The sequence below is a fragment of the Saccoglossus kowalevskii genome, chromosome 21 (genome assembly GCF_978046115.1).
Source record: "Saccoglossus kowalevskii chromosome 21, keSacKowa6.1, whole genome shotgun sequence".
Classification (NCBI taxonomy): Eukaryota; Metazoa; Hemichordata; class Enteropneusta; family Harrimaniidae; genus Saccoglossus; species Saccoglossus kowalevskii.
In genome coordinates, this window is record NC_140661.1 from 22,845,262 (window position 1) to 22,871,926 (window position 26,665).

General features: G+C 36.3%; 3 protein-coding genes across 3 annotated transcripts in view; all 3 read left to right on the forward strand.

Annotated features, from left to right (window-relative positions):
- Window positions 1–12,757, forward strand: part of LOC146729802 (uncharacterized) — a 34,622-nt gene extending 21,865 nt beyond the window's left edge. The window contains exons 40-59 of the mRNA XM_085495084.1: window positions 711–827; window positions 1,578–1,697; window positions 1,786–1,896; window positions 2,398–2,517; window positions 2,686–2,805; window positions 2,925–3,044; window positions 3,139–3,258; window positions 4,551–4,667; window positions 5,412–5,531; window positions 5,620–5,730; window positions 6,232–6,351; window positions 6,708–6,827; window positions 7,248–7,403; window positions 7,965–8,084; window positions 8,244–8,371; window positions 8,461–8,665; window positions 9,140–9,298; window positions 9,807–10,174; window positions 10,525–10,656; window positions 11,729–12,757. Coding sequence (XP_085351210.1) covers window positions 711–827; window positions 1,578–1,697; window positions 1,786–1,896; window positions 2,398–2,517; window positions 2,686–2,805; window positions 2,925–3,044; window positions 3,139–3,258; window positions 4,551–4,667; window positions 5,412–5,531; window positions 5,620–5,730; window positions 6,232–6,351; window positions 6,708–6,827; window positions 7,248–7,403; window positions 7,965–8,084; window positions 8,244–8,371; window positions 8,461–8,665; window positions 9,140–9,298; window positions 9,807–10,174; window positions 10,525–10,656; window positions 11,729–11,899 — 2,855 coding nt within the window. The 3' untranslated portion in view covers window positions 11,900–12,757. The remainder of the gene's footprint in view (window positions 1–710; window positions 828–1,577; window positions 1,698–1,785; window positions 1,897–2,397; window positions 2,518–2,685; window positions 2,806–2,924; window positions 3,045–3,138; window positions 3,259–4,550; window positions 4,668–5,411; window positions 5,532–5,619; window positions 5,731–6,231; window positions 6,352–6,707; window positions 6,828–7,247; window positions 7,404–7,964; window positions 8,085–8,243; window positions 8,372–8,460; window positions 8,666–9,139; window positions 9,299–9,806; window positions 10,175–10,524; window positions 10,657–11,728) is intronic.
- A 4,585-nt stretch (window positions 12,758–17,342) lies between these two features.
- LOC146729803 (adhesion G protein-coupled receptor V1-like) lies at window positions 17,343–24,308 on the forward strand. Its single transcript, XM_085494979.1, has 5 exons — window positions 17,343–17,654; window positions 19,675–20,019; window positions 21,147–21,479; window positions 22,125–22,460; window positions 24,093–24,308. The coding sequence occupies exons 1-5, from the start codon at window positions 17,531–17,533 to the stop codon at window positions 24,239–24,241; spliced, it is 1,287 nt and encodes a 428-aa protein (XP_085351105.1). The 5' UTR covers window positions 17,343–17,530; the 3' UTR covers window positions 24,242–24,308.
- Window positions 24,309–25,499: 1,191 nt separating this feature from the next.
- On the forward strand, window positions 25,500–26,009 carry LOC144349658 (uncharacterized). The gene has a single exon (XM_078008164.1). It carries the CDS (start codon window positions 25,500–25,502, stop codon window positions 26,007–26,009), a length of 510 nt encoding a protein of 169 aa, XP_077864290.1.
- The last annotated feature ends 656 nt before the right edge of the window (window positions 26,010–26,665 follow it).

Below are 26,665 nucleotides of genomic sequence, written 5' to 3' on the forward strand. Positions count from 1 at the left end.
CTTGGTACATAGGTGGTCTGGGGTAATCCACAGATCTGGTTACTTCAGGGTTGAAATCCATGCATACTAATTACCTACTTTGTGTAAATGGTTCATGTAACCTAATAAATATGTATTAACTCAGGCACTATTGCTGTCAGAGATATTTGCATTCGGTGCTGTATTGAAGGCATCCGACAAAGAATATATTATTTAACATATCAGATGACCATATATGGTCATGTGACCTGGTTAATATGCATAACATATAAATACAAATACATATAATGACATGCAACCATTGCTATAATGAAGGCATCGGGCAAGAGATATGACTGATGTATCAGATACATGGCTATGTGACCTCAATAATATTCATAACTATACTATCTTAAAGCGGGGGTGTCGTCACCTGCGCATGCGTCAGATGGCCATAGCTAGCCATTGTTTACAAACAAGCGTCTACCCATGAGCCTTTGCGTTTTAGCGTGTGTTGTTATCATCGCTTGGGACTCAATTCCGCGCGTGCGCAGGTGACGACCCTCCCGCTTTAAGTATTGTTGCAGATAGGGACATGCGTTCTGTTGACAAGACGTCGCACTATGACGTCATTGACGTTTTTGAAATATACAAATTTTGTTCAGCTGTATTAATACTTTATACAGAAACACTATCTTAGATACTAGCAATATTCCAACTATTTTGTAACATCTCGATATTTTCTTATACAGATATTAACGAATGTTCGATTACACCATGTATGAATGGCGGTGTCTGTTCAAATATCGATGGCTCGTACTTGTGTAGCTGTTCAGAAACTGGGTACCAGGGAGATGACTGTCAAACAGGTGAGAATGTACTTCAGCAAATTAAAATCTGAGTGACAGAACTAAATGCAACGTTTTTAAATGACGTTCTGTTTTTGACAGGTGTAAATATGCTTATTTTTTGTTAAGTTATTTGTTTCCCTGGCGACTTTTTGGAACATTGATTTTATTATTGTCGACCCTGACCACTGTACTGTGCAAAATGTGTCTGTCAAGTGAACTTTTATTTATTTTGCCACATATACTAACTTCCATGTTCGGACAACGTGGCCATTTTCTACATTATTAGATTTAAACGAAGGTTATTCAAAAGTTAGTTCAATTCGCGAATGAATCGCGGTGTCACTATCCCTATTGTGTATTATCGAACAGAGATTTACTTCTACATCGAGAATAGTCGTAGCTACAATTCTGTTATTCTAGGTCTTACTGTAGTCAGTCTTTTTATTGCCGATGGGGTTATTTTCCAGCCGTGGGATGTGTACTAAACGTAACGTAACTTTCAGCTGTTTTTCATGATCAATCTTTGTATTATGCGTTTTAGAATTCAGATATGTGGTTTATATTGTATCGCGCATACATGTATGTTAAAGCGGGGGAGTCGTCACCTGCGTATGCGTCAGACGGCCATTGCGTGTGATTGTTCACAAACAATCGTCTATCCATGAGCCTTTGCGTTTTTAGCATGTGTTGTTATTGTCGCTTGGGACTCAATTCCCGCGCGTGTGCAGGTGACGACCCTCCTTCTTGAAATCTTCAATGTGGTTTCAGATGTCGATGAGTGCTCAGAGGGAACTCCTTGCTTGAACAACGGGCTATGTTTAAATACTGATGGATCCTTTACATGTAATTGTGACAACACTGGCTTCGAGGGACCAACTTGTGGAATAGGTGAGTTGAATCTAATTTTTGGCATTGTTGAAAGTTAATCCTTAATGTGTTGGCGAGATATTTTTCGTGATTCGATTTTTCTCTTTAGAAATTTGTAGTGCGAGTTTGTCATGTCATAATACTGGTGCATGTCCCGTTGACGGAGGTTCTACTTGTGACTGTACTGACACTGGGTATGGTGGGGATACGTGTGAAACAGGTTAGTGCCAGATAAATTAATGTTGTAGATGAGATGTACTAGTTGATAGACCTTTCCTTTCACAGTCCCACAACTGGCTTCGATATATTTGTTATAAAACGTGTCACCGTTTAAAATAGTAGCAATTGACACACTATCTTCAGTAAATGATACAGTATTGATAATATTGATCAAACTTTGTTTATTGGAAAACGTACAAAAATGTGTGGAAAGCGACATCTAATTGTCAATGGAGATTACATATATTGTTGGACCATTTTCCTATGAAATGTGGACAGACACTGGTAGTATCTGTGATCGGAGTGGTATACAAATATAGAACACAAATATATTATTCGCCAAACAACATAATTGCATAAGCAACTCAAAAGTATATTATATATTATATAACTCCTCCCAGGAAACGTGCACATGTAGATATCCAATTCCATATATACGTCGTTGTCAACACGTGTAGTTTCTTAGTTGTTATAATGTTCGGCAATATTACCATATCTTTAGATATTGATGAATGCACCGAGGCTCCACCCTGTCAGAATAGCGGTACCTGTACTAACACTGTAGGATCATACACATGTGACTGTGCTGGAACCGGATATGAAGGGACAGAGTGTGAAATAGGTATGTGCATGTAAGAAATTATAACATGATGTGGAACATGAACTGTACGCGATTGTTGTAACGTTGTTATTCATGGTGCATATTTGAGACAATATTTCAGAAATTAATTTAAATGAATTTATCTGAATGGTTAATTTTAGAAGTCTTGTGATGTGGATATTTTTTCAGGCATTGACGAATGTATTACGTCGTCACCATGCCAACACAATAGTAAGTGCACGAATTCAGTCGGATCGTATACATGTGTTTGTGAAGATACTGGTTACCAAGGAGACCACTGTGAAATTGGTGAGTATAAGCTGATATAGTAACATGGTCAACATGGAAAACACACCAGTAATGCGTTTGTCATTAGTAGGTGATTGTTTCGTCCATAGTAACCGCAAGTGCCTTTTTTTTCATTTCAGACATAGATGAGTGTACACCAAACCCCCCATGCCAGAACAGTGGGACATGTACAAATACAGAAGGGAGTTACACATGTGACTGTGCTGGGACAGGATATGAAGGAACAGACTGTGAAACTGGTGAGGACGCTTCTGTCTATCAAAACACGTAATCGTATATATACATATTGTATTGATAAACACCAATATATTGTATACATGTTGTTTCTTGTAGATATCAATGAATGTGACACCAACACCCCCTGTCAGAATGGAGGTATATGTACAAATAACGATGGGTCGTACAGTTGCAATTGTGACGACATAGGGTACGAAGGAACCAACTGTGAGACTGGTGAGGGAAATATTTTACATTTCATTACCCTTTTCAATGCCACACTGTACTGTCTTCTGACATAATTTTAAATATTCAGATCTCGGATTTTAAATTGTTAATATATATTTTTTAATGTCAAACACATACACTTCCTTGTTGCTCCGTGAAGCACATTATAACCAATTATCAACATTCAATGAAACTTGGTACATAGACGCTGTGAGATAATGCTCAGACCTTATTAGTTGTTGGTTTAAATCAATGCATATTAATGGTCTAATTTGCATAATAATTAATTTTTAGCATTTTCACTTGTTTTTCAAATACCATTTAACAGATTTCAATGAAACTTGGGACATTAGTTTCTAGCTGTAATTTGTGCGTGTTAATGACCCAATTTGCATATTAATTACCCAATTTTAAGCCATTTCAACTACCTGACACATTTCATTAAAACTTGGCACATAGGTAGTCTGCGTCAATGCTCAGACCTGATTAGTTTCTAGTTGCAATCTGTGTACATTAATTACTTACGTTGCATTTTACTTATTTTTAGCTTTCCCAACAAATATCTCAACCACTCATAACATTTCAATGAAACTTGGTACATAGGTGGTCTGGGGTAATCCACAGATCTGGTTACTTCAGGGTTGAAATCCATGCATACTAATTACCTACTTTGTGTAAATGGTTCATGTAACCTAATAAATATGTATTAACTCAGGCACTATTGCTGTCAGAGATATTTGCATTCGGTGCTGTATTGAAGGCATCCGACAAAGAATATATTATTTAACATATCAGATGACCATATATGGTCATGTGACCTGGTTAATATGCATAACATATAAATACAAATACATATAATGACATGCAACCATTGCTATAATGAAGGCATCGGGCAAGAGATATGACTGATGTATCAGATACATGGCTATGTGACCTCAATAATATTCATAACTATACTATCTTAAAGCGGGGGTGTCGTCACCTGCGCATGCGTCAGATGGCCATAGCTAGCCATTGTTTACAAACAAGCGTCTACCCATGAGCCTTTGCGTTTTAGCGTGTGTTGTTATCATCGCTTGGGACTCAATTCCGCGCGTGCGCAGGTGACGACCCTCCCGCTTTAAGTATTGTTGCAGATAGGGACATGCGTTCTGTTGACAAGACGTCGCACTATGACGTCATTGACGTTTTTGAAATATACAAATTTTGTTCAGCTGTATTAATACTTTATACAGAAACACTAACTTAGATACTAGCAATATTCCAACTATTTTGTAACATCTCGATATTTTCTTATACAGATATTAACGAATGTTCGATTACACCATGTATGAATGGCGGTGTCTGTTCAAATATCGATGGCTCGTACTTGTGTAGCTGTTCAGAAACTGGGTACCAGGGAGATGACTGTCAAACAGGTGAGAATGTACTTCAGCAAATTAAAATCTGAGTGACAGAACTAAATGCAACGTTTTTAAATGACGTTCTGTTTTTGACAGGTGTAAATATGCTTATTTTTTGTTAAGTTATTTGTTTCCCTGGCGACTTTTTGGAACATTGATTTTATTATTGTCGACCCTGACCACTGTACTGTGCAAAATGTGTCTGTCAAGTGAACTTTTATTTATTTTGCCACATATACTAAATTCCATGTTCGGACAACGTGGCCATTTTCTACATTATTAGATTTAAACGAAGGTTATTCAAAAGTTAGTTCAATTCGCGAATGAATCGCGGTGTCACTATCCCTATTGTGTATTATCGAACAGAGATTTACTTCTACATCGAGAATAGTCGTAGCTACAATTCTGTTATTCTAGGTCTTACTGTAGTCAGTCGTTTTATTGCCGATGGAGTTATTTTCCAGTCGTGGGATGAGTACCAAACGTAACGTAACTTTCGGCCGTTTTCCATGATCAATCTCTGTATTGTGCGTCTTAGAATTCAGATATGTGGTTTATATTGTATCGCGCATATGTTAAAGCGGGGGAGTCGTCACCTGCGTATGCGTCAGACGGCCATTGCGTGTGGTTGTTCACAAACAATCGTCTATCCATGAGCCTTTGCGTTTTTAGCGTGTGTTGTTAATGTCGCTTGGGACTCAATTCCCGCGCGTGTGCAGGTGACGACCCTCCTTCTTGAAATCTTCAATGTGGTTTCAGATGTCGATGAGTGCTCAGAGGGAACTCCTTGCTTGAACAACGGGCTATGTTTAAATACTGATGGATCCTTTACATGTAATTGTGACAACACTGGATTCGAGGGACCAACTTGTGGAATAGGTGAGTTGAATTTAATTTTTGGCATTGTTGGAAGTTAATCCTTAATGTGTTGGCGAGATATTTTTCGTGATTCGATTTTTTTCTTTAGAAATTTGTAGTGCGAGTTTGTCGTGTCATAATACTGGTGCATGTCCCGTTGACGGAGGTTCTACTTGTGACTGTACTGACACTGGGTATGGTGGGGATACGTGTGAAACAGGTTAGTGCCAGATAAATTAATGTTGTAGATGAGATGTACTAGTTGATAGACCTTTCCTTTCACAGTCCCACAACTGGCTTCGATATATTTGTTATAAAACGTGACATCGTTTAAAATAGTAGCAATTGACACACTATCTTCAGTAAATGACACAGTATTGATAATATTGATCAACGTTGTTTATTGGAAAACGTACAAAAATGTGTGGAAAGCGACAACTAATTGTCAATGGAGATTACATATATTGTTGGATCATTTTTCCTATGAAATGTTGACAGACACTGGTAGTATCTGTGATCGGAGTGGTATACAAATATAGAACACAAATATATTATTCGCCAAACAACATAATTGCATAAGCAACTCAAAAGTATATTATATATTATATAACCCCTCCCAGGAAACATGCACATGTAGATATCGAATCCCATATATACGTCGTTTTCAACACGTGTAGTTTCTTAGTTGTTATAATGTTCGGCAATATTACCATATCTTTAGATATCGATGAATGCACAGAGGCTCCACCCTGTCAGAATGGCGGTACCTGTACTAACACTGTAGGATCATACACATGTGACTGTGCTGGAACCGGATATGAAGGGACAGAGTGTGAAATAGGTATGTGCATGTAAGAAATTATAACATGATGTGGAACATGAACTGTACGCGATTGTTGTAACGTTGTTATTCATGGTGCATATTTGAGACAATATTTCAGAAAGTGATTTAAATGAATTTATCTGGATGGTTAATTTTAGAAATTGATGAATGTGTTCTGTCGTCACCATGCCAACACAATAGTGTGTGCACAAACTCGGCAGGATTGTATACATGTGTATGTGATGGTACTAGTTACCAGGGAGACCATTGTGAAAATGGTACGTATTGGTCTGGTCACGTGTTTGTCTACAATGACCATTCTGCGTTACAATTATATCAAATTTATGAACTACTATTGTACACCACTTTTTCAGATGTAAACGAATGTATAGTTGATCCGCCATGTCTGAACAACGGCGTGTGTACTAATATAGAAGGTTCGTATTCATGCGAATGTGGTGATACCGGATATGAGGGAACAAACTGCCAGACAGGTACGGATATGATTTTGTTTCAAACTAGTGGGGCTGTATAATTACAATTAATATTGTATCCACTAAAATAGTCACAGTCTGTTAATCATCGCATCTCAATACAACTTTTTTTTTCAATTAGGTATAATACAATTTTACGCTAACTGCATGTTATCAGATAATGTTGTAGTATACTGTAAAACATGTTTAAATAGCTACATGCCATTTTAGCGAATTTGACTCCATGCATGAATTAACTGAATCATAATTTATCTAAAGTGTCAACAATTTCATTGTGAGAATACATATTTTAAATTAGTGACATCTTGAATTAGCGAAATTACAGATTAGCTGAATTAGCTAAAATAACATGCTAGCTAAAAAGATATGCTTTACAGTATTTAATTATAAGGTAATGAAATCAATGTTGTGTGTATTTAGATGTGGATGATTGCGCTTCCAGTCCATGCCAGAATGATGGTCAATGCACAGACGGTGTAAACACGTATATATGTAGCTGCGTTAACGGATATAGTGGTGATAACTGTGAACTTGCAGCAATAGTCACAACGGAGGGGCCAACTACTTTAAAGCGAGGTACGCTATAAATATATCTGAATTGCATCAGCCAAAAAATAAACAGATGTTATGCTTCCCCGGTGATCATTAAAGTTCATTCGCGAATGGTCGTCGAGATCTGCCTTCAAGTTTGATAGCGAAAGAGCCAATATATTTCTATTGATCGCTGCCGGCTTCGTGTCATCTGATTTCCTAACCTATTTGACCGCTGTATTTTGAAGAGTTGATGCAATAACGAAAAAAAATCTCTATAATGTTGTAAAGCATCTATTCACCGAAGAATGATGTGGAAAGATGTTGTTGCATAAATGTTGTGGGACTTTTGTGTGTAGTTTTAAATGATGACAACCCCGTGGATAATTTCCGGACATGTTTGTCTATGGTTATCACATTCAGCATTGCATCTAAATTCACAACTGCGTTGCGCTGTGGCCATGTGAATGTTTTCTGTGTCAAAAGCAAAAATACATAAACACTACTATAATATATGTTCATAAATCCAACAAATTCATCATCATATTACGCCATTTATGTATGCTTTTACTAAATTTGCTGCACTACTTTTTCTTTATCCCACAGGTGAAGATGAATGTGATACAGCTCCCTGTGACTCGGAAATGGAATACTGTGTTGATAAAAGTGTTGGATATGTGTGTAAATGTAAATCAGGCCATCTCAAAGTCGATGGAGCTTGCGAGAGTAAGTTCTTCGTCGTCGTCTACTGGTTCTTATTCATTACAGATGCATTACAACATTCTTCCACGTTTAATAAACGTTTTCCATTAAGTTGAGTGTATAATTGGCTCTCAACAGAGAGTATAAAACAAGTTTCATAAATTTTTTGCGCTTCTTTACCAGGAACCAAAAGTTACCAGGGGGAATTCAAGATTCTCCAAAAAGACGGCGTCGATATCAATTTCTCTTCAGCGTTAAATAACAAAGACTCAAGTGCTTATAAATCACTTGAACAAGACGTGATTCAATTGGTGAGTCGGTTTATTTTTGGGTAATTAATAATGTCATGTTTATGTCATCAAGTTATACTAAAACTCCTGGATTATTTTCTTTATAACAGCTTGATGCAGTGATGATAACTTTTAACGACAGCTATGTTCAGTCGTTCGTCCTTGGATTTTCCGCTGGAAGCGTAAATGCAGAATACGTCATTTATTTTCTAAATGACAGTTCAATCAATGCCAGTGCTGTGGAAAACCGTTTGGTGGAAGGTGCCAATGACGTCAACGATTTAGCTATTAATGAAGAAAGTGTTCGAATAACAGGTATACTTTTTTAAGTCGGAGGGAGTTGTCACCTGTGGCCGGTGGTCATAGCGTGTCGTTGTTTACAAACAAACGTCTATTCGTGAGACTTTTAGCGAGCGTTCTTATCGTTTAAGGTATTGTGGTTATTGATATAATAATATAGACTAAAACTCTAATATACTGATGTACTATTTGTATCATATGTCTCGCAGTCGATGTACATGAAAACTTCTCTCACTAATCTAAGACATCAGCTAGTAACACAGTCTAACAGAGATATGGTGTCGACGCCATTTGGAAAATAGTCATGGTTTCCATGAAATCCCCCGAAATGCAAAATTCCAAACCACGAATGAGGATTTTTTTATATAATATATATATATATATATATATATATAAAGTAAATAGACGAAGCAACTCGACTGTTGTTACGAATGGGGTTAAAGAGATGTTTTGTCGGTATTATCAACGTATTTGTGTATCATTTTTCAGATTTTGAAGACCTCGCCTGTACCAGGCCTGGTGGTAATGACTGTTCTGAACATGCCACATGTATCAATTTATCAGACGGTACATTTACGTGTGAATGTAACAGTGGATACGATGACGACTCATCGGATGAATCCATGAGACCTGGTAGAAAATGCTCTGGTAAGATGGTCATATATTCTGTTTGTAAATGTTGTATTCGCTCATGTGACTGTATGGACTGTAGTTTTCGGTTTTATGGCGGGCCGTCTGTCACAATGTAAACCTTTCAATGGCAACCTTATTTTACTTGAGACCACCATTTCAACTCTCATGGACGACGGCATCAACGTTTGGTCTAATTGTCGCTTACTTCAGAACTTTTAGGAGGCGAAATCAAAGATTACATTACCAGGGCTGATTGCATTATGTTATATCTCAACACCGCTGAATTTTAAACCGTTTGGCATTTTTTATGATCTGACCTCCCCTCCAAATCAGAATTATTTAATTCAATCTTAAGCTTGATTCCACTCATCCCCAAGGGAAATTTGACAGTTTCAGAAGGAAAAAAAATGTAATTATTGTTGATTATAGGCTCCACTCTTGCTAAAATGAAATCATCAGTCTATACCACTGGCAGAAACATTTCTCCCAACATGATGTCAACCAACTTTTACTTACTTTTCAGCCACCAATCACAGTCTAGTAATGCTGATCATAGCCGGTGTGTTGGGAGGCGTGCTACTAATTGGAATAACCATCTTCTGTGTCCACTGCTGTATCGTGTACAGAGCAAATGCGCACGTCACCAAGGTACCGGTTCCAAATGGGGTTACCTCAGGTGAGCACCCTATGTTGGACGGCATGGGTCTGTATGCGGATGGTAAGAAGTATATCTATGAATTCTCGTCTAGCAGCGCTAGAAACCATGACGTGGAAGGTGGGAGACGGCGAATCAATGAGTACGAGTTTGATAACTCTATATACGAAGACGATGACGAGAAATTAGACGTTTATATGCGACAAATCAAACAGTCGGTTCCAAGAAATAACAGGGTGTGTATTCTATAATTCAGTCGAATTTTGGCGATCTTTATGACATCTTAAATTAACACTGCAAACCAAACCGGACCCCAAGAACCCCCCCCCCCTAGATCCGCCACTGATATTGAATTTGCGTGCACGTTTACTCACACTTGAATTCCTGGTATCAAATTGAGTAGTTATTCATGGTAAATGTGAGAAACCTGAATAAGTATTCAGTATATAAAAATAATTTTGCAGCGCATTTATAATAACTGTTAGCTCAGGTGTGATATTTGTAAACATGGTAGATTTACAATAATTCTCTTTTTTTTCAGTTTTTTCAGTTTTATGATTGATTAAATACTACTGTTTTATTTCAGGGATCGAAGAACAGTGCCAGCACCTCTCGGGGGACACCAGTCACAGAACCATTGCGTGATTACCCTAACTCGAACGAATCTATGCGCCCTTACATTGCCACGGGTACTGAAGAACGTGACATATATCTACAGGTAAAACGAAACATAGCGTATACTCGATAAACATATAAGAACAACCGTGTATTCGGTGTACATGTTTTGGGCTGTCTGGTTACTCTTTTTGTAAATAATGCTAAATATCTACATGAATGTTATTTGAAACAGCAACGACTGAAAACCCAGCTTTGAATTTAAAATATGTGAGGAAACATATGTAGGATGTCAAATCGAGATTTGTTTTGCACAAGTTGAGATGAAAGGTTATGCTAATTTGCATAGTATCAGAACGAGTATAATTAAATTAAACTGAAAACCCATTTTCATCTTCCAGTACTCCCCTCTTACCAGACGGTTTTTCCGGTCAGCTATTCACGTTTATGATCAATAGTCCCAATGTTCAGTGTTCAAAACATAATTATGTTCTATTTTGGAACTTCGTGTGGAAATAGCTGGACGATCGGAATGTACACCAGGAATGCGCTATAGAATGACGTCATACTATAGAGTAAAGTGTTGCTAATTAATTAAAGGGCGGTGGTCGTCGTGCCGCGTCCTGTTCGATATAGCGACGTATACAACGCTTGTAAAATACATTGTTTATTTACATGAAATTCGAAAACACGCTGCGCGACGACCACGCGCTTTAACAATAGTTACTTAATAGTTAGTTAAAATAGAGCTGAACTACTTATGCACATCAATAATAAATTGAAACTTATCCATTGTAAATAAACAAATAGATATTATTTCTGCAGCTGATGGCAGCCATTATTCAATGTTGTCATACCTGATAGAGTTGTGCATATATTCATCTCTATTAGTTCAACCACATTCATGTATCTTCCACAATGTTCTGTTTTTTCCCTTCTCAATGACAATCGACTATTTACCCTGATATTTTTAATTGCACCTCATTGTGATCGTTGAATTACAATACAATATTATGTAACGTTGATCAGAAAATGCTTCATTTAATTTAAATAACATTAAAGCCAAATTAGACTGTACACAAAAAAAATATATTACAATCGATGATAAGTGCTCCCATGCCACACAGCGCAGTAGAAGTAACCACTGTATATGTTTATATTCTCATATCCAACAGCAGCGTGCCAATATACCGGAGCCAGACTACTACCTACCGCCTAGGCAACAGGGACAGTACACATTACCTGACAATGATAGGAGACTTAGCAGTGTGTCATTTATTGTTCCCAAGGCAACGTCAAGGTCTATTGTACAGACGGGCCAGATTGGGGAAGACAACCAATCGTAGCGTTCAAGCAAGTGACAAAATCTACCTGATTAGGGGATGAATATTAGAAACCTGGAGTGATTTGAATAACAAATGTGTGGAAAGGAAATCCTGAAAAAATATATAAATTTGATAGAGGAAATCAACCAAAAAATCTATCTAAATCCTAAGCGAAGAAAACGGCAAAACAGTCTAATGATCTATTTTTTAAATTATCATTGTCGCCTTGATGCTAGAGGGTGTAATTTTGTTAATTTTCCTGCATCAATACTAGCAAACATTTCAAAACATTTTTTGTAGAACAACGATTTAAAAATTTAAGTTCAATCATTTCTCTTAATTTATATAAATAATTGCCAATGATGTAATTATCTCTTTTTTACCAATATTTTTTTGCGATTATAGATATAGGATGTAGGCGGCCAGACTTGCTTGTGTAATTAATTATACTAATGGTAACATAATTACCATAACACACATTCGTATAGACGTTTTAATTTCACCATATTCTAATGATTCCAATTAGTCTCTATAATCAAGGCAAACTTATTAAAAAACTAATGTTAAAATAACGAATAATTCTTTAGTGGTTATATTTATTCTTACGTTAATATGCTTAACGTGACTAGTTTTCGTCTTTTATACATGTATACTTCTCAGTGTTGTAATGCATATTGTAAATTGCCTTACGTATTCTACTATATCGATGCAACGAATCACTTTAGTTGATCCGACTGATAACATTAATAAAATACTTTGCGGGATGTATGATAATGATGATATTTTGAACAATGTGCAAAGATGATGTATATTTCTTCTTTTAAAGCTTAAGATGCATTTTTCTATTACGCAGAATACATGCTTTACCAATTTTACATACTACTGTTATTTGTGTGTAATTATTTTGTGTGTGTGATGTAATTAACAAACGTGTATATATATACAATGTATATATATATATATATATATATATATATATATATATATATATATATATATATATATAATATTTATTTATTTAAAATTATGGCATTTTTTGGTCAGAGCGCCCTCTAGTATTTGAGGGGAGTCATGTTTATTTGGAATGCTCTGATTGGATGGAAGTTTGAGTCTAGCAAGGTGTGATAGAAGTCGCCTGTTATGTTCAGATTCAAATAAGCATGAACCACTAATTTGACAGGGAAGTGATACTTATAATGCAGCAATTATTGGGCCACTGAAAAATCAAAATAATGTTTCCCTGTAACTTGAACTCTTATTGATCAAGACATTTTTAAAATCATGGGTGTTAACTCCCCTCAAGTTATGACCCGCTGTCCCCTATAGAATAATGGTTGCATCTAATATTAAAATAAAAATGACGGACTATAACGTTGATTCATCTCGTTCTATTCTGGATTACTTGGAGCAAATAAAGATCCTAGAAAGTTAGTATTTATATGCCTGTGTTTTTTTTTACTGTCTTTGACTTTTCCAATATGTTTGTTGCTATTGACAACAATTCAGTGCTTTGCAATGCTTCAGTCAATGTTTTTCTTCACTAACTACCCAGCTCCTCGTCGGGTGCTATGTAGCACAGACAGTAGGGCAATTGTCACATTTAGTGCTCCAAGAAAATATTCTCTGTTCATGTGTATTTATATAAATAGATGCAGTTTCTTTGGCTTGAATAAAATTCACTGGCTTCATACATACAGGTATACTGGTTTACCCGTTTCTAGTTGAAATTTAGCCAATCTTATTAACCAAGACACTCTGACATTTGCCACATGTCACAACGCTCATTTCCAAGTGCCAGACCTTAGAACAAGTAGTCAAATCTGATATTGGCTAGAGCTTTTGTTTATATGGAAATTGTCATGCTGAATGGCAAACTCGATGGTCAGAAAGTAATAAAAATAAGCCCAGGCTTACTCTGTCCACCCCACTATGAATTAAAAGACTGTTTATGATGGTTTCATCATGTTTTTTATGGAAAACAATTTTAATTATAAACTTCTATGCTCTTGTAACCAACCATGGGGATTTTTCATACTAAACAACAGGTGTCACTATTACTAAGAATAATGTACCTATTTTATATTAAAATTACTGATATAGACATATATATATATAGCAGTGCTCCGTGACCATGCAATATATTTTCAATAAATCAAAGTTGTGTAACAATATTCTATATACTAATTGAAATGAAAAATGTAAATATTCACAGGTTGGAAGGTATATCGTACATGCAACTGTGGAAAATATGTCAAAAAACATATATTGAAGATATTGTAGTATTTATCCACCATATGTGTCTATTGTTTGAGCTACACCTTTCAAAGATAAAAAGTATTGTTTTGTGTCACTGTGTGAATCAGTTCGAATAATAAGTGTGTATCGTTTGGATCACACCTTTGATACTTTCATGTCCATAATTTGTAAATATCCGCAATATTGTTTGAAAACAACCATAAAATTGCCCAAGTCGGTTTTAAACATAAATACCGTATATGAAACAACTCATTTGTGTTGCATACTATTATTAACAAATATTTATCTTATTCATGTTGTTGGCTATGCTGTGCGAAAATGCATTTGAACACAATTCAACACGACGAGGTTTGAGTGAAAGAGAAGATTTTTTAAATTCTCAAATTCGCGTCAAAACATCTCGAGGTTTTTGCAAAGATCATTTTACGTCTGCTAATATATCAATGATATTGACACGCATCTTGAGAATGAAACTGTTCTTTTTCTGGCGTTCATGTTGGTTTATTACAAATTTATTTTTTATTTGCAGTCGATTTAGCAATGATTACTATATAAAAAGGAAATTGCGCATAAATTCTGACAAAAGTGAAATAATGTTTTATTAGACGAGGTGGTCCTCTAGGATACCACAGGACCTGACTGCTGGGAGGAGAACGTGTCAAACTCGTGTCGTATTTAAGTGTTGTTTCTACCATGAATGATGTGTGATTCAAGGCGCAGAACGCAATTTCGGAACAAACAAACGAACCATTATTTTGTTATGTGTTGTATGTAAGAAGGCTTATCCAGACTTGAAACTATGTGATATTATATTGAGGCAATTTGATATCAAAATCCTACTTATATTTTTTATATGGCTGTGACGTACGGATTTTCATAACGTAATTAGTATAGAACGTGGTGATCCTATGTTGTTTTGTTATGTGTTACATCTTATCAACCAAACTTTAGTATGAGGTGAACTAGGGCGTTATACACTAAAGTCCATTGTGTATTTTCGTTTTGCCAAACATTATGGCCATGGCCAATATTATGCCAATGGAGATACCACAAGAAATATTTACCAATGCTATAAATTTCAGCTTAATACGTCAGAAAATAACACTAATTGTTGGAAATTACAAACTTGTTATGGTTTTGGTGAGCTCTGGATCAACCAAATTGTTGGGAATGAAGATGTTAATGTATAATGTATTCAAATAACGGTGTCAATACATAGATAAACAGAATGGTCCAATTGCGTTGATGGAATTTCAAAGTTAGACATTTATTCATAATTTGAAACGTCGCTGTTATTTGTTCATTATTTATTCATTATAGATAGAGGTCACCTACGAAATGTCTTGTTTAGATTTAGCAAGTAATATTTCAACTGAAATAGGGAGAAAAGATGGCACTCAATGAGACAATAAATTATGTGAATTAAGCCTAAAAATATTGTTATTGTAGTTAAAGATGAATTTCTCTTTTGTTTATTTTGCCTTGCTTACGTACCACTTAGAGGATTTACATTCCAACGTGTTACAATTGAAACGGAAATTATAGGTTTTAATGAGCTCAAATTTGAACTATTCAAATACATCTTGTCAATTTTTTTATTTCTAAATGTTATTCTATCAATAAGTATGTTCGTATACCGGTGGCCATAGTACTGGATATATGACTGTATCTATAATGTCGAGAGAAATACTACTATTACAAACAAACAAGGACAAGCTTCTTCATCGTGTATTATAGGAATAATTGCTTCTGTTATATAGCACTATATTAGTAGAAATGCTAATATGAAAAATAAAGCTGAACATAATGATTTCAAACAATGTGTATACATTATGGCCCAAAACACATTAACTATGACAATGCACAAGATAAAGCATTGACCACCAGTTATAACAACGTAGATACTATGTCCGAGAAAACGGCTTGTTATAATATTGGTTTTCAGAACTAACGACGTTTAGTGTTTCTATTATATATTTCATCAAGGAAGATGAGTCATTGTGCACATTTATGTGAGTTACATTAAAATGTTTATTCAACCGGAAATGTGTTGTTGTATTGCAGCGTTTTATTTCGAATCTCGTGTCTCTAGTGCAATGTGTTGTTTTGTTAGTGTGCGCGCACGTCACAGACTATTTTATACAGTCAACAATCATAAATATGACATTAATTTTGAAAGGAATATAAATACGTACGAACAATTGGAAATGTTATGAAACAGCTACTTGTGCATGGAGAAATTTCTAGATTCTGTCACTGGAGACTGGGACAACAGAGATCTTGCAGTATAGCCTTTAAATATTAACTCAAGAAATATCGACCCTCAGAGCAGTGCTGGCTTCGAGTTAACAAATCTCTATATCCACCTCAGCAGTGGTCAATATTTGTAGAATATAGCCCACCACCTAAACGACAACTTAGTTAAATATTCCCAAACGAATCTTCCGTCTCGCATCAGCAATTGCGGCTGGCTGAGAAAAATATTCAATATACGAAACAGCCTTTGTTTCCGGAATTTCGCTCGAATTCCCACCACCCCCCCCCCTCCCTCCGGATGACCTCCGACGTATCCTGTTCTTCAAAACAGAAATTATACGTAAATAAATCCAAATATAAATTTTCTGTTCTATCAACAGCAAAATACAAACGTTTGTGTAACCTAAGTGCATGGTATATTATTGCCAACCCTAAATAGGTCAACTGAGCGGATGAACACAAAACAAAGAAATAGGAGTAACAGGTATAAGCTCCTTGAGTTTTATTGGGAAAACCGTACGTGTGTGTTTTTTATTACTTTGACACTAAAACCGCTTTAACTGCCGTCTACTTCGGCATTCAACCCGTCCACTCCTTACAGACTGTGTACATAAAACTGGTGTGTAAAATGGTATATTGTTCACTGCGCATACCGTGGATTGCCTACACTTCATATCAGAAGTTACTGCCTCCGCGAACATGGGTCGCGATGTGCGTGGCGCCAGAAGATACGCCGAGTGTAACAGGGCGTTACCTATGGATATTAGACGTGTTAAATACACAACGGATTTATTTGACTAAACGCCCACCTTGGAACTTTGAAACCGGAGGAACCCGAAGTCCGCATGTGCTCTTTCACAGGTCGAAGACCGGAAATTGATATCTCCCGTGTTTTATGCTTGACTTTTTGACGTACTTTCTTGCATCAGGGACTTTTATGGCAAGAGGTGGGGAGTGTGAACTTTCAAAGCCGGTATTTGTTCTAGCGAGCAGCATAGGAGCAGGGACACCAATGAGAGTGGCAGTTGGATACTTGCGTTGAACGATTTAGCCCTACTGTATCCCAGCCTCAATCCGTGATTCTAACAGCAAAATTTCATCACGAATGCAATTAGTACAAACACAACCCGTCATGTTTCGATGACGTCATGTTGGAAATTGTATTTACTAACTGTGCATACGTGTATGTATCTTCGGAATATGACGTCGCTAATGCGAGTCTTCGTGATGTTTTGGTTTGTCTTACAAATACGTGGAAATGACGGTGAGTATCTTTTGTTTTGATAAAACATAATCACATTAAACAAACATATGATTGTTATATGATTGTAGAATACATTTACAAGTACTTGAGCTAATATCCTTGCAGTGCCCATTCACAACGGCAATTAACTTTTAGAAGTCAATAATACGCCTTCAACGAGGACGTGAAATACTTCTTATTCGTAAATGACCGCCGAAATCTCACTGAGAGCGAGACTTGTCTTTGCCTTTCAAATTAAGTGTTCGCGTCCATTGTTTCAAATACTATGGTTAACCTGGATAGGCGGCCATTTGCGAATGAAGTTTTTTGTACTTACATCTCACAGAGATGATCTGCACTTACTTGATCGTGGCTTCGTCTTTAAGTACCGTGAAAAAACAACAAAACGGTAAATTCTTAAGTATTCTTGTGCTACTAAGCCAACATCTTCTAAATTCAACTATTGTATGCAATAGTGATTGAAAAGAGTTTACGACGAGAGTTTTATCGCACATTAAAATTGAAATGTTGTTTAAATGTGCCATGATGTTATTATGATTGGACAAGTTTTGATGATGGCGTCGTGATATCGCGTGAATCATTATAAAAACGCTGGCGCCTGTGGAGCATGCCATATAGTAGAAGTACATCGGGCCGTTAAGTCGTGGGTTTGGCTACTTCAAGGTGTTTACGGGCGTCTCTGGTATGTTTATTCTACTTTAGTAAGTACAATACGCCACGAATGCTAACAATCAGTTCATTCGATATATAGGCAGAAAAAATACTTCTTAAACTGTGGTTCCGTCAGCCACCTATTTCCGAAATAGTCGCGGTTTAATACAAAATTAACCATACGTCGTGTTTTTTTAAACGTTTAACCAACTTCATTTTATTATCTAAATTTTTGTTTCTTCTAGTAAAAATTATTCAGGCCTGTCGAAAATTCTACCTTGTTTGCATCGAAAGTCAAACAAGTGAATAACCTCGTGGTACTCGTTCGACAGGGAATCAGGGTCAAAGGTCGGATACACACAATAGGGTCGTAAACTTCAAGTGTTCTCTATTCATCGATTGTATTGTACGAAGTGAGTACACTAATAACGCAGGGGTAAATGCCAGCCGTCTTTCCTTCAATAGTACATTAAGTCTAAAAAACAACAAACAGTTTAGCGACGTACAAAGAGAAGTCTGTTTTGGTTTCACTAACGTACTCAAAGTGGTACACTTCCATAAATAAATCTTGCCTATAACGAAAGGAAAAACACCGCACCCGTTTACTGTTGTTCACACATCTACTTATGATGACCAAGTAAGAAGATTAAAAATTTCACCGGTGAAGACAGTAAAATACAGTACCTAAATGATACAGCGTCACACATTATATTAGTGCATTATTGCCACGTGCCGGTATATATTTTACTTTCATGATATCCAGTGAAGGTTGTACAGATTATCTCTATTTGTGTTTGTCCCTGGTGTATATCATAATTATATTTAATTGTTCCGTATATCATGGCACTTCTGTGTAATATCATGGCACTTCAGTGTGTAATATCATAGCACTTTTGTGTAGTATGGCAGTTCGGCGTAATATCATGGCACTTCAGTGTAATATTATGGCACTTCAGGGTAATATTATGGCACTTCAGTGTAATATCATGGCACTTCAGGATAATATTATGGCACTTCAGTGTAATATCATGGCAATTCAGGGTAATATTATGGCACTTCCGTTTAATATTATACCACTTCAGTGTAATATCATGGCACTTCTGTGTAGTATGGCAGTTCGGTGTAATATCATTGCACTTCAGTGTAATACGGCAGCTCAGTGTAATATTGTGGCATAAGATGAGCTATGAAGACAAATTCGTAAACTACACTTGTTTAAATATTGTTTGAAAATATCTCTAAAATTTCTTTCAATTGAATGTGGTAAGACGCATACACGCATGCGCACAACGATCACGTGAATTATTATTGGTTCGTGTTTTGTTGCCTATTATGACTAATTGACTTACTGTCACCATCCAATCAACAGATCCTATAACACTTGGATTCCGGTTACCAGCTTTCAGCATAATCGAGCGGTTTGCTAGCACGACTACACACTTTTTACTTGATATCACCGGCTCCAATTTCAGTACGTTTGATTTTTGGGCGATATCGGAAAGTATCACGGCTAACGATCCTGACGATTACATCATGACAAAAACAAAGTATACTGTGACGTCAGGTACGGAAGTGACGTCAATCAAGGTGAAAATATTCAACGACGATGTGGCCGAGGAATTAGAGTCATTTCGTCTTACATTGTACAATGCAACGAATGGGGTTGTATTTGGTGCCATCAGTGAAATAGTTGTAAATATTATTGATGATGACGGTGAGTTTTATTTCTATAAGGTAGAAGCCTACTCATCATTTTTGAGAAAGTTGGACATAAATCGCATGAAAAGGTTCATTGGTTTATTATGTGAAATCATAGAGCTATTGTACCGTGGCACCATGAAATAACATTCTTTTGTGTCTTACAGTGACGTATTTTCAAGTTAAAAAACTTTTCCTAATATTTTTCAAAAATAGCAATTTTTAGAACAATTTCGCAGAGCGCAATGTTAAACAAAAATAGCATTTTTCTACACTTTTTAAAACCCAGATTTTTGAAAAAATTCAGGAAATCAAAAAGTACCCTCATCATTAACAATATAATATTTGTTCTATGTCACCAGGCTACAATTTGATCTACAATCTATGGTAAAAGCACTATAATACTGCCAAAATGACCGCTATTCACTAAAATACAACCATGATTTTCTAGAAAATTAACCTGGTGACCCCCAAATTGTTTTAAGTCAATATTTTTATATTGCTCGAAAGTACAATTTATTAAAAAATGAATAAATTCTGGGTATTTGAAATCATGAGTAAGGTTGCTCAATACAGTTTCCCGGAAGTTATTGAATGTGTACTTGATATTAACTTGATATTAATGTGGATTACAGAAAAATCTAACGGGAAAACAGCTAACTCGATCAATTAGAAGAAAAAAAATTTGAGACTTGAACTACATTTTGAAAAAATGGGAGCTACGGAGCTATTTGTAAAAATACGGCAGCTTCAGTTATTTTCCCTATGCTGTTACATAGGCGATAGTTCTTATACAAAAAATTACTTCCGCTTCTACTAAAAAATAAGTCCATGTCGTATGCTTTCCCCGTTGTATGTGACAATATTGCTCTAAATATCTTGCCTTTTCCAGCCTGTAAAAAAAGTAGCCGATGTTCGACTTTAATGTATCAGATGAATAGACGCGTTGACAATAGTCTACCGGCGTGTGAACCGAATGTGCGAACGTGAAGTCGCGATCATAACATAGGCGTTGTTTAGAGTGCCCTTAAGCGATCCTGGTATTTGTTCATAAATTGTTGATGTAATGAAATGTTTTTGTATTTTTCAATGTGAATCAATCTGTATTTTTTTTTTGCTATCCATTTTCATTATATCCATCAGGTCAATCGTACGTGGGTTTCGCAGAATCAACGTACGAAATCGCGAAGAATGAGGGCGCAGTCGACGTCACACTAGTTCGATCTGGAAATATCGCTATCGATACTAGAGTAGACGTCGACGTAACTGCAATGTCATCCATAAATTCAAATAGGAGTATGTTATTTAATATGACCGTGGACTTTGGATTACTCGAGACATCTAAGACAGTGGGCATAGAAATTACACAGGGTACAACGAATATGTATGAATTCCTAGAGCTCAAGATATCCAGTACTAGCTATAGTACTACATTACAAAACAACAGCACGTTCATCTACTTTAAAGACAATGATGGTAAGTAACTTACATGTGACGTCACATTGTCACGACCTGAAGTTTAGTTTGCTCTTTATTTACTTACAGTGCTTGTACCAGTGTAACCACAAACTTCTTAAGTCCGTGATTTCATTGTAAAAAACACATTTTTTATCCCAAAATCGAAAGATAGAATAACGAACTATATTGGATCGGTGTAAGCAATAAAACACGTTCAATTGTAGATAACGATTGAAAACGTTTTTCATGCAAATATCACAACTCTGCACATTCCGCTTTCCTGATCCAGGAGCATTATGAGGGTTCAGTTTCAGTAAACACGCGTCAATTGGCGTATGTAATCGGTAGATATAACTTTACGATTACACATTTACCCCTTCATGTGGCGATGAATGTATTTTGCATATATACATATATATTATCTACAAAGCCTAATACACCATATACGGGGTTCTGATGCTAAAATATTCTGTCCGATTAGCAGTGTCTCAATCAAATAATTACCTCCTACAGTCGTGTGATAGGTAGACAATTTGAAGGCGATTATATTTATTACTGCACGACATGACTACGAATGAGGCTAGAATTCTATGACGTGCTTGGACAGGAATCCCACGTGATACTGATGTCGTCTTTTTAATAAACGTCTTTATTTTTTTCCAGTACCTTCGTACGTAACGTGTAATCCATGTGTAGTGCGTGTGAAAGAAAGCGATGACACTGCTAGCATAACATTTAATCGTCTTGGTAACCTCGATAGAGAACACTATATACATATTAAAACTATTGACATAACTACAAGCACGGACGACTACGAGTACCTCGATGGCAATGTAACTTTTAGTAGAAATGAATCGTTAAAAATACTGGTCATTAATATTACCGACGACTCCGATGTGGAAGATTTGGAGGAGTCGTTTCAAGTGACAATTACCAATTGCAGTCGTAGTCTTACGATTCTGAATGAAACAGTGACTATAATTATCACTGATAATGACGGTAAGTAAAGAAATGACTTGCCAATTTCATGTCGCATCATAGGAATAAGAAGTTGACATATAACTATTTAATGTCAACAGGTACTGTATGCTTTTCTTGAATGAGTTTCACAGTCTTGTTTTTATTATTAACTCTTTGAGCGACACGTTTTTCTCTACCTGAATCTTATGTGTATTCTCCTTGTCAATCTTAGGACAAATGAAAATAAGTTCTCATTCGTTACAGATCTTGATGATTTTTATTTCGAAAAAAATTTACGCAAGTTTATAATGGGGAAGGTTACAAAACGTTGACTGTGGCTTTCAAGTGTATTAAACTTATTCAAAGCGTTGACTGTGATTTTCAAATGGGTCAAGCTTATTCAAAGCGTTGACTATGGCTTTCAAATGTATTGAGCTTATTCAAAACGTTGACTGTGGTTTTCAAATGGATTAAGCTTATTCAAAACGTTGACTGGTTTTCAAATGTATCAAGCTTATTCAAAATGTTGACTGGCTTTCAAATGGGTTAAGCTCATTCAAAACGTAGACTCTGGTTTTCAAATGTATTAAGCTCATTCAAAACGTTGACTGTGGCTTTCAGATGGGTTAAGCTTTATTCAAAACGTTGACTGTGGCTTTCAAATGTATTAAACTTATTCAAAACGTTAACTGTTGTCTTCAAATGGGTTAAGCTTATTCAATATTTGTTACATCACTGTTCGTTGATACTTTGTGAACATTGTGCTATATACGTTACAACATTGTTTTTATATTTAATCCTGATCAAAGACAGGAAAAACGTACGAAAAATAATAAACTGTATTCGAAACTCAAGAAAATAAAACTATGTATTAAGAACTATATTACAAATATATATAACTGGGTTGATGAACATTGAGAGATCTCCTGATTTCGTACACAATACAAAATATTGATAAAACAATACATCTCTCTTGTCATTGTCAATAAAGTTTCCTGCACGTTCGTGGATGGTCGTATTGATTTAAAGATTTGTTGTAGATATCATATAACAATATTAACATTGAAGTTCATTTCAATCCCAACACTGAACTTGTAAAATATTGACTGAGGCTTAACAAGCTCAATTAAGATTTCGAGTAACATCATACATGATAGTACGTTTTTGGGAGTAGTTGTGATTACATAACATGATATGCCATGACATGCGTGACATATACGACTATACGACATGACATATTGCATGACAATGTGATATTATATGATCTGACTTGACAGTGATACGATACGCCATCATGATATGATATGATATGATAATCATATGACATATTGCATGACATGATAATGATATGAAATGATAATGATATGACATATTGCATGACATGACATGATATGATAATGATATGATAATGATTGACATATTGCATGATATGATAATGATATGATAATGATATGACATGACATGACATGATATATGATATGATATGATATGATATATGATATGATATGATATGATATGATATGATATGATATGATATGATATGATATGATATGATATGATATGATATAATATGATATGATATGATATGATATGATATGATATCTGAAATGGCATGATATAATAACATCGTGAGAATTCATCCATGACACTATAATCCTTTATATCTTTCAGACACGATCGATGCTGTAAACGTGGTCATCATCATTGCCACTGTGACAGGTGCTGTCGCAGTATTTCTTCTGGGAACATCAATTGCGTCTTTGATTATATGGGCAAAAAAATGGCATATAAAAAACATAATTGACAATACTCCTCCTTAAGAAGCAATCAATTAATATATATGTGAATTTACTTGTATATAAAAAACTTTATTTTAATTACCCTAAGCTGAATATATATGTTGATTCTTTCATCATCCAAAATGACAAACACTATGTGCATTTCACGTATGTCTGCAAAATTTATTTGGTACGCTCTGAAATATACAACACCCGATGTGGAATATTCAATATAATTATACCTCACATTCCTATCAGCCAATCAGGTCAAAGACGTAAGATTAAGCACTTCGCGTACGTTATGATTTATGTTGATTCATCATTGACGTTTGTCGGCGTTTTCGAGTTCTCGGAGAATTATCTTTAATTTGTGAACAGGTCGAGCAACTGGAGATAATCATCAAACAACACAACTACATCGCTCGGTCGGTCGTTCCGATTGTAGTCGCCGTACCGTGTACGTAGCTAGCGCTTGAATTTCGCATGGTATTCCTGGATTTGTTGACGTCATGTACCAACGTATAGTTCTTCTATTTATTTCATAAATATAATTTTATTACTCGTTGTGTATCATACAGACAGCTGGGTTTCATTAAATTGTTCAATTAACTGGAAATGTGTTGTCATATTTCGTTTTATTTAGGGCCAAGTGACCCGAATGCGTGTCGCTTTTGTCTCTGAGCGCGTCATGTGTAAACGTCGCGGCTTCTACAAATGTCAAACAGTCGCCTGTAAGCAAGTTTTTACCTACAAAAATTAAGGTATTATGGAATATAAATACATACGAACCATTGGAAGTGTGATGGAACAGCAGCTTTTTTTAGGTATACAATCCTTTCTTCAGGTCGACCAATCTGTATATCGACCTTGGCCCGGGTCAATATTTCTATATTGTTTATGTTATTGTTCGTAGTTATCTTACTATCTTCCTGGTGCAGTGTAACGAGATCGATATAGCTGTTGTATCTTTGACTTTGCTATGGTTTCTTGTACTTTTATTCATTGAGTTAGGGTTACATAATCACGTGTCATAACCATGACCTTATTAGCTAATCACATTACGCCATGTTGTCATGAACTGATCACGTGTTACGCGATGAAAAATTGGCACTTCACCGCACCGCTAACCCGCTAACCTACAAACCGTCAACTTGTATGTGTGTCTCCATCTTTATTCTGATACGTGAATTTTTACGTAATTAAGTTTACTTTGTAGCAACGAGCTACAAAATTGGCGACGAGGATCTTAAAGTACCCATCGGCATGGCTGTATACGGAAATATCGGCAGTTTTGATGAAAATGTCGAATCCCCCCTTCGAAGATTATGCCGACCGAATGGATGCGTTTGTACAAGCGAACGATATTCAAGAAGACAAGCAAGCCAGTCTGTTTCTCGCCTGTGTTGGCCCGGGTGCATACAAGCTTATGAAAAATGTGTGTAGTCCAGCACAGCCAAGTACGAAAAGTTACTCTCAACTGAAGCAACTTCTGGCAGAACATTTTAAACCTGCAACGATCGTCATTGCCGAACGACACAAATTTTGGACCGCGCGACAGGGAGAGCGCGAGACGGTGGCGGACTTGGTTGTTCGATTGAAAAATCTTGCGTCGACGTGTGCTTTTAGAGCATTCCTGACTGAAGCTTTACGTGATCGTCTTGTATCGGGACTGCACTCAAAAATGTCTCGTATTCAGAGACAATTACTTTCGATTCGTGAATTGTCGTTCGAGGACGCCAAGTCGAAATGTATCGCCGAGGAAATGGCGGGAGCAGCCAACCAACAGCACGTGGGAATCAACGCAAGCTAACAAGACGCGCACCTGGTCCAGCATCGCCCAAGAACCAAGAAACTCCCGCAACAACATGCTGTGAAGTCGAAGGGAAAGGACATTGTTCACCAAATGTAAATTCTGTGGAGGCGAACATTCTGCTGAGAAATGTAGATTTAAAGACGCTACATGTTACAACTATAGGAAGAAATGGCATATTAAATCGTCAGTGAAATTAAATCAGAACTGCGTGAGCTCTAATAATGATGACTTTGAGACAGTGTCTAATACAATTGTATAACATTCAGGTACAGAGTGAGTGCAAGCGTACTTTTTTACCGTATTTAGTTAACTGAAGTAAATGTGGGGGATAAACGTATTGATATGGAAATCGATTCTGGGGCTTTTAGGTCTATGGCCCGGGTCTATGGTTAGTGACGTAGTTTACCGAGCCAAATTGAGTATGTATTCTTTGTTGAAAAGCAATGTTGTACTTCGTAGTCATAGTGGAGAGGAGGTTCCCGTTTTGGGGCGTATCAAAGTTCCAGTCAGTGTTGGGGAAAGTCCGACATTTGATCTTAATAATCCTTTGGTTGTAAAAGGAAAACTGTCAGTTCTATTTGGAAGAGACTGGCTCAGTAAAATTAAACTAAATTTGGACACTATCTTGTCTGTTAAACATGAAAATATAACCC